At 34.7% G+C, this 9,929-nt stretch overlaps 1 protein-coding gene across 1 annotated transcript in view; it reads right to left on the reverse strand.

The window, feature by feature from the left end:
* Positions 1–3,388: 3,388 nt before the first annotated feature.
* The window catches only part of LOC117119914, a 30,455-nt gene continuing 23,914 nt past the window's right edge, over positions 3,389–9,929 (reverse strand). The window contains exons 2-3 of the mRNA XM_033264893.1: positions 5,834–7,006; positions 3,389–3,430 (exon numbers count right to left, since the gene is read on the reverse strand). Of these exons, the coding sequence (XP_033120784.1) occupies positions 3,389–3,430; positions 5,834–7,006 (1,215 nt within the window). The remainder of the gene's footprint in view (positions 3,431–5,833; positions 7,007–9,929) is intronic.

A 9,929-nucleotide genomic window follows, 5' to 3' on the forward strand; every position in this document is an offset into this window, starting at 1 on the left:
GTTGTTTAATAGCTCTATGGACTACTCATACGACAGAAATAAACGTCGTATGGAGTTAGTGAAAAATGCAGATCTAAATGAAAAAACGATGTATTTCAGCAAGTATTAAAACCTTTTTGTTTTATTTTAGGCCTTCTTCAAAATACCTATGAGACGGCAGTTGATTTTTTTGGCGTAAAACCAAAATAGTTTCATGCACGCCGACCGGTTAGCGTGAGCCCTGACTGAACTCTGCAGAAAATCCACATCGAACTTCGCATCGCGATGTAAAACAAAATGTCGGAAAACTTTTCTTTGACGCATGCGCATTTGCATAAATGTCTACACACATACGCACACACATACTACACACAATAAAAAACAAAAGAAATGTGACAGAGTGATTACAATAGTTCCTATTGCATTACATGCATAGGAACTAATAATACTAAAATAATAATAAATATAATATAATAATTATAAATTATATAATTAAAATAATATAAAACTAAATAATAATAGTTATAATAAAAAATAATATTAGACCTATAAATAATGTTATTAATTATAATTATACTAAAATAATAATAATAATTGTCATTTGGGTAATGGGTAATTGCGATCTTCTGGGCCAAGCTGGTTTTGGTCCAAATTGGTTTAGGACCAAGTTGGTTTTGGGCCGAAGTGTTGTCTGGGACCGAGTTGGTTTTGTTCCGAGTTGGTTTGGGCCAATTTGGTTTTGGGCAGAAATGACCTGCTACACTTTCGAACTACACATACATCCTTCTTGCATTGCCACTGCACATACATAAGATTCTTGCTTTCCTACTACACACATACACTCCTGTTGCATTTCACCACTGCACTTACAAAATTCTTGCATTCCCACTACACCTACACTCTTCTTGCATTTCCACACTGCACATACATAATTCTTGCATTCCCACTACACATTCATCCCTCTTGCATTCATACTGCCCATACACCTTTCTTGCCTTGTCACTGCATGTACACCCTTCTTGCATTTCCCCACGGCACATACACCCTTCTTGCATTTCCACTACACTTACATCCTTCTTGCATTGCATCATCCTTCTTCCATATCCCCACTGCACATACATTCTTCTTGCCTTGTCACTGTACATCCTGCTTTCATTCCCAATGCACATACACCCTTCTTGCATTCTTACTTTACAATCACACATACAGCGTTTTTGTATTTCCACTACACATACATCCTTTTTGCATTCCAACTGAACTAAAGATAATTTTGTCCACAAGCCTTACTACCATAAAAGCTTGAATAAGTGCCACGGCGCTTATAAAAGTTTTGAAGGCTTCAGTATGGCACTTATTTGAGAAAGATACTTATTCAAGAACGGTGGTTATAAAAAAATGTTGACGTGGCTCTTTCCATGCCCATTTCCATGTTACCTATTTCAGGTATTCCCATAGTTCTGTAGGCCTATCATAAGTCCTATCATCGTAAACAAAGGGTTATGAAGAAATGCTTGTCTTCATTGTGTTATTTATTCATTTTAACACATACACTGTTTTTAAAACCTGTTTCAATACACACAGGTAATATTATAATCTTGATCAAGCACCACGGCACTTAATATTTGAGAGGGACGCTTAACGAGAAAAATCATGTTTGGTGCGCGCATATTCGAGAGCGGCGCTTATTCAAGCATTTAAGGTAATCATTTTTCATGATTTGTTTGCATAAATTATGTTAATTAGATACTTTAATTCTTACATTATTAATCAACGAACCCCTTCTGCATAGCAGAGCTAGATCAGATGATGCAGGACTATCTGCAATCCAACGGTGATCATTTAAATAACTTTTTTAATATTAAAACTAGCAGTTTCTAATAGTTAAGGAAAAATGCTGCGAGTATGCAATTCATGTAAATATTAATAGATACTTCAGTACATAAAAGGCTGTACTGATTTTAGTTTTAGTATTAAAGGTATGATTTCGTGACTTATAAGAATGGGTTTAAAAAATTTGTTTACAATGCTACAAAACAACATAATAATATACTAATTGTAATAAATTACCATTCCCTTTCTCACTTTAACATATTTAATACATAGAACATTCTAGAATAACATTTAATTGATCAAAGAAAATGTGTAAACCACATTGGTAATTTTAGGAACACATGACACCATGTAGAATCCAAGAGTAATACATGGAAGTTTATGGAATCTTGGGTACTACAGAGACAAATAAGTCTAATTGGTTAATTATGATGTAAGGTAACCAATGAGGAACTTAGGCAATATAGAATGCCCTTGAATGCTCTGGAATAGTGCAGCTAGGGTATATAAGCTGACAGTTTTATCTTTCTGGGGCTCTTTTTGAAACACATGTTTATGTGAATATTATTGTGTTATTTTGATACTGGACTGATTGTTGGAGTTTATACAGAATAAAAGTTTATTTGAGAGTTGTTTTACAACATTGTGAGCTGTGTTTATATTTTATATGTCAAAGAGGGATTCCTAGTCTTTTCTATACCGCTCGGAAATACGTCAAGTAGGAATTCATGACATATTATGGTGGCAGCGGCAGTCATTCTACTGCATGACATATTATGGTGGCAGCGGCGGTCGTTCTACTGCATGAAATATTATGGTGACAGCGGTGGTTGTTCTACTGCATAACGTATTATAGTAGCAGCTGTGGTCATGTTCTACTGTAAATAAGGATATCGTTTTGTTCAACGAACTGTGTGAATCTTCTTCAATTACAGTAAGTAGTCTGTAATTTTTTTTAGACAGTGGACATTCACTATCTTTATATTTGGAGCAGTAGACTTGTGAACGTATCGGTAACCAAGATTTACTAGTAACAAGCCCCTCGTCAATATTTAATTATGGCTGATGCACATGCACCGAATCCAACTGCAGCAGCTGATAATGCAGATGGATAAATCCAATCGGCAGCATAAAGAGCAACAAGGGAAAACAAGAGCAATTACACAAGGCAGAACTGGAAAAACAAGAACGATTACATAAGGAAGAGAAAGAGTTGAAGGAAGAAAAGGCTTGTGGTGTAGTCCCAAGGCAGTTTATTTAAATGTAAAAAAAGTGTTATCCACAATAGCCTTCACAGTATTTAAATCAGGTTTTAACAAAAAAATATTTAAAATTTTTAATATTTTCTCAATATTAAAACTGTTTCAAAAAAGTGGCTAAATGAAGAACATGCCTCACAGAAATTAAATCTGTTTAAAAAAACATGGTTTATGGATATCATGCTTCTCAGCATTAAAATCCTAAATAAAATAATGCTTTATCTACCATGCTTTTCATTTTTTAAATAAATGCTTTATCCACAATATGCTTTTCAGTATTTAAATAAATGCTTTATCAACAATGTATTTTAATATTTAAACTAAACTGACAATGACCTGGATTGTGTGTAACCACCAACAACCTGCAAACAAAAGTACATAGTGTAAATTAAAATAAGATTGAAGCACAATATTTGTTACCAATTTCTCACACAAAAGCTGTTTTACTATACATATTCAATATAATTATCATTTACTATTATTCTATGAGATATTTTATTAGATGTTGATTTATTAGTAAGAAATTTGGATATCAATACACACCTACAGTACCTCCAAATATTACGTTACGCCTAGCCTCAAATAAAATAGAGCAATCTTCAGCCTAATTAATTATAAGCCCAACCATAGGCTAGCTAGCCTCAAGTACTCATAACAGGACACAATCACACTCTAGAAACATCACTATGACCATAATTAACATTTCTAGCATTAATTAGGCAATATGGACACAAGTGTTTGAAAATACAGTATTTAATACCAAATCAATTTTACAGGACACACATGAAACTGACAACTATATACATGTGCAACCAACAATCTGCAAACGAAAGTACACGATTATATAAAATTAACATATAAGATTGAAGCGCAATATCTGAATACCAAACTCACACATAAAAGCTGTTTTACTAACATTATATTCAATATAATTATCGATTACTATTATTTTATTTGATATCAGGGGTGGTGCCAGCGAGGGGCCGGGGCTCCCCCGTCAGGGAGAGCTGGCCCCCCGTCTAAGAGAAAAAGCACAATTCGTATTCGTATTCGTATGTATTTTCTACATATTATTGGACTCTAAAATCAATTAAATAAGCCTTTGAAACCCTTAAATTGTCAAATTTTTCGGGGGTTTTTCCCCCAGGACCACTTTCGTAAGCTTTTAATCGAAGCTCGACCAAGCCCACTTAGGTTTCGTCAGGGAAATCTGACCCCTCGTCGGAGCCGATGCCCCCCCCCCTGTTGGGCAAATCCTGCCGCCACCCCTGTTCGATATTTTATTAGATGTTGATTTATTAGTAAGATATTTAGAGATCAAAATATACAGTATACCTACTTCCTAAGTATAATCATGGAAAAAAAATTTATCGCTACAAAATTACTACAATATGGCGTCTATGTACCTGTACATGATTGTGTAAATTAACATGAGATTGAAGTGGAATATTACTAAATTCACACATAAAAGCAGTTTTACTACATTCAATATAATTATCGATTACTGTTATTTTATTTGATATTTTATTAAATGTTGATTTATTAGTAAGATATTTGGAGATCAAAATATACACCTACCTCCATAAGTATATTCATGGAAAAAATATTTATTGTCACAAAATTACAATATGGCATCTATGATGAGCCTGTTGCCACAACCTAAGCCTATGTCTACCCTAGATAGAGAAGCTAATGGAATACCTAATATTAGGTTAGAACTACTGTATACCTAACCTCAAATTAAGACTAGCGACGTTCGGCCTACAGTAGGCCTAATTATATTATAAAAAGCATAACCATAGCTGCACTAAAAATCTCACAAACAGGACAAAATCATACCGATTTAACATCACTAAAATTATCATGACCTTAACACTTATAAGAACTGACATAATAAATGTTTGAAAATGGAATACTTACCGATTCAATTCTCTAAACGAACACATCCGACACCGTCAAGCTCTAAACTGACAATGACCTGGATTGAAAGCCACGCCGCCGGGGGGACCATGTGGATCTCGAAAAGGCTCCGAAAAGCACTAAAATTTTATCGCACTTTCGGACTGAAAACCGATAACAATCCGAAGCTCTCCGGAAAATTCATCTTGAGTCCTTGGAAAAAACCAAGGTTTTTACTGGTGTACGTCAAAATTAGTTTTGCTGCTCGTCTAGTGACTTGCATCAATCACAAAAACAGGAATTAAAAGGGTAAAATTCGCGATTTAATTTAGGTCTTGTGGATCTTGAGACACGACTGCGGGCGGGCGGACTGACTGACGTACAGAAAAAGTGATTACTGAGACTCATTCTGAACACAGCTCAGGTGAGACAAAAACGGATGTCATTTTACAGAATAATTACAGTAGGTGATAATACAGGAAATGATGTAAATTCTGTAGATACACTGCTATTTTCTGTTTAAATTACAGGAAAATTACTATTATTTTATGGGTTCTCTGTTAATTAACAGGCATTTCCCTGGAAAATGTGCTGCCAGCTTCATGCCAAATCTCTTAAAATGAAGGGCTTCTAGGGCAAACCCCCTCTATTTCCATTCAATGTCAAAACAGTGATAAGCAAGTGTAAAAAAGACAAATTCATATTTTTGCAAAGAGCATCTTTGAATGATAGCAAAATTGTATAAATCGATCTTGTAAATTGCTATTAACTGACACTGCTAAATTTAAGTCTTGTCTCGTCTCATTTGGAAATAAATGTCATTGTAGATAAAAGCAAGATGGTGTACACATGAAATTAATACTCACATTTGAATCTTCATTCCTAGGTGTCGACAATGGACCTGTCTTGATCACTTCTACTGATGATTCTTTAATCTGGTGTTTTCCCACTTTTGCTTGGATTTCCTCATTAAAGACATCTGCTCCTGCTCCGGGGTTTACATCGCTTAGCACTGGAGGCGCTACAGGTTTTGTGTTTTCAGGGTTTTCACCGATGTCAACAAGAGGAGCAACAGATTTCATGAACTTCCTGACAGCCTCTTCAAGTTCCGTCTTTTGATTTGCTGTTTTAGCAGTTTTCACAAGATTATGGAGGATGGTATCCACTTCATCCCTGTTGTATCCGTCTTGGATCTTTGGAATAAGCATATACTTCAAAGCATTCATTTGAAGTTTTGCTCCATTCAATGTTTTACTAAGTTCCATTAGTCGACTTACTTCAAAGAGATAAGGAAAAGAAGCGGCAGCATATATCCAATGGTCTTTATTTTTTGACTCTAAGGTCTGTATGGCAGTAACTCTCAGCCATTTGTGAGACCATTTGGTTAGTTCACTGCGATCAACGTTTTCAAGGGCTCCTAAAATGAGCGTATATACATGGGCTGTAACATCACATAGATCACGAATGTGCAAATTGAGTTCATTTGCAAGTCTGCCATACAAAGCACACAGGAGTACAAGCTTATGTGGATATCTGGAATGACTTGGAAAAGGTTTACCAATCCACATGCGTAATTTTGACACTTCATCACGATCTGCGAAGAGTTGCGCGTTGAAAACCTGACTTAAGTGTTGCAATTCAACTAGAGATTGTTTTAGATCGTTGATACTCTTTACGCTATCTACTAAACCTTGCAAATGGCATTGTGTCAGCCCCGAATACACTGAAACTTTAGGGAATTCAGTACTTTGTGGAGGTTCGAACACATCACGACATGTGCTATTATTTTCAGGTAGGCTTCGAAATTTAAGTTCTTGGTATGATGTTGCAGAAACAAACCATTTTGTAATCATGTATTTTGGTGCAATCTCAACTACATAGTTGTATTGCGAAGCATTCTTCTGAACATCTGCTTTTGCCGTCCATATCCCTCTCTTCTGATTTGTGCATTGCACCTGGGTTTTGCTACCAACTGGTTCGTATATATTCAACGTAACTTTTGATGGCTTCAGATCTCCTACAGAGAGTCTAAAAGAAACCTGCAATAAACAAGGATATTGTTTAAAATCGGATATTACACATATTTGAATCTTTTTGACAAATATCATTCATAGGGGTTTTGTCATTGAGGATTTGGCTGTGCTATTTAAGGTAAGATAAGATAAGATACACTTTATTGCTCCAAGTTGGAAATTCAGTTCTCGCATTAAAATACAGTAAAACAATTAAAAGATTGATCAAATATAATGAATTCTAAAAATTACAATGTAAAAAAGACATCAAACAACGACCATTAAAACATTATAAGTCACCGAAGCATAATTATTATTATCAATATTATTTAATTATTATTATTTTTATTATTATTATTATTATTGTTACTATCATTTTCCATTTTCATTATCATTACTACCATAATTCATCTTTTAAAAGTTTTGTTAAAGGCTCCAACACCTTGGGGAACGAATGAGGAAGAGTAGCGGCATGTGCGCGCTGCTGGCGGCCTTAGTCTACCACTCTGAACAATCTTTGAGTCAATAATTTCAGAGTGAAAGGGATGGGTCACGTCTTCAATGATGCTCTGAAACACCTTCTCCAACCAGTAGTGGTAAACTGAGCCCGCCGACAGGCAACACACACCAGTCACTCTCTCAACCTTTCGGATCAGACCTTTCCTTGTCACAATTAGATATATTTCCTCCCCAACCCACAATACAATAACTCCAGACACTTAAAATTACAGAATTATAAAAGATACCTAAAACTTTCCTGCACACATTAAATGACCTAAGTTTACGAAGACAGTACATCCTGCTGTTAAGCTTTTTCATCATGTGATCGGTATGATCATTCCATGTGAGAGTGTTATTTAAATTTATGCCTAAATATTTATATGACTTGATCTGCTCAATTTCAGTACCTTTAATAATAACTGGATCTAATAATGGCTTATTTTTACAAAAATCGATAATCATTTCCTTAGTTTTCATTGTGTTAAGCTGTAAATAATTAGCATCACAATAGTTGATGAATCTTTCAATTTCATTATAATAGTTAGAAAAATCATTATTAAATTATCATTAATAACGGGTACACTTTCATGTGAAGACTTGTAGTCCAATATATATAATGTATAAGCAAATGAAGCAAACACTGTTCCCTGTGGAAAACCTCTGATTTGACATCATTACTGAGTCCTACTGGGTAGGATTAGTAATAAAATTAAGAACTAAGCAGATTAAATTAAAAGGTATATCCATGTTAATCATTTTGTCAACTAAAATATGCGGTTGGATGGTATTGAATGCGGAGGAGAAATCGTAAAACATAATTTGGGCCAGACTGCCATTGCTAGAACAATCAAGGTGAGTATAATCGTAAGTAATAATAATATATAATTGCATCGGATGTGCTCCTAGAAAATCTATACAAATTGATAAGGATCAATGTGAGCTTGTACTAATGGAGTTAGAGACTTGAGAATGATTTTTGTGGCTACTGAAAGTAGCTACAGGTAAGTGCCATCGAATGGTTTGCCGAGGTAAGTGACTGTGAATCTTGGAACCAGTCGGTACCAGTCGTCACCTTTGATCACGAGCCGACTACCAATCAACGCTCATTATAATTTCATGCGAATACTTCCAAGAAAATACGAAAGTTTACGAATGCAGAATGTTACGACATTACGAAAATTATTGGACACTCAGCTCCGCTTTTTTTTATATTTTTTTTATGTGCAATGACAAACCAAAGTAAGTTCTTTGTGGGTAGACCATGTTTGATTTCACTATTTTGATAATTTTAGGACTACACTGTAGGTGAGCTACTGATTTCCATGTGTTATTATTAAATAGTATTATTACTAAATGAAAATTTGTTTTGACGTTTCATTTCGTGTCTTTTTCCGTGAGTTTCCGTTTTATAGCTAGCTCGGCCTAGTATGGTGATTTATCATTGGCCCGCCCGTGGGGCGACAATTTTTCTCGTACGTCGTCGACTCAGACCCTTGCTAAAACTATGCCTAAGCCTAGTTTACCATACAACGAACTAGTAATAAACAAAAAATGTCGCTATAGTCCGGGGGGCATATGTCGAAAAATGGGCTCCCGTGGGATTTTTGTGATCATTTTAGTTTTTTGGATGGAATATATACTTTGAAGTATGCTGAATCCAGTAAAATGAGTCGCCAATTTTTTTACGCTCATCTTCATATGCAAATTAGTTAAATATGCAAATTAGTTATGAAAATGTAGGGTACTTTATATCTTGGTAACCACTTGTCTTAAAAAGTTGATTCTTTCTTAAAGTTGTTTAGAACATGCATGTTTCTATTTACGCTAATGAAACATTTTCTTCATGCCATTTTGCCGACCTTATTAGCATAAATATGCAAATTAGGGGTGGAAATATAGGGAGCTATATCTTGAAAACCACTGGTCGTACAGAGTTGCTTTTTGCAGCAAAATGTTTAAAACATGCATATTTATATTTACTATAATGGACAATTTTCTCTAGAAATGACCGGAAATTGTGCTTTTGACCTTTGACCTGAACTTTGCGTGAATTTAATATCTTGGCAACCACTGATCGTACAGAGTTGCTTTTTGTAACAAAATATTTACAATATGCACATTTATACTCTAACAGAATAATTTCTCAATATCAACCAGAAACTTTTTATTGACCTTTGACCTATCTTTGCAGTATATAGGCCTATTAAATATGTATATATATACCTAATGATGACTTATGGTCGAAAGTATTATTACAACAATTGTATTATTACTTGAATATACATATATATAAACCCCAGAAATTACGAAAATTTCAAAGGCTTATATCGATTTTTGTGTCTTTTAATATATCATAAAAATTTTCTTCCCCAACCATAAGTCCGGTCATTTTTGAAGAAAATGTTCCATTAGGGTAAATAGAAACATGCATGTTCTGAACAACTTTAAG

Source organism: Anneissia japonica, unplaced genomic scaffold (genome assembly GCF_011630105.1).
Source record: "Anneissia japonica isolate Jap-2015-1 unplaced genomic scaffold, ASM1163010v1 scaffold288112_len223158_cov157, whole genome shotgun sequence".
Classification (NCBI taxonomy): Eukaryota; Metazoa; Echinodermata; class Crinoidea; order Comatulida; family Comatulidae; genus Anneissia; species Anneissia japonica.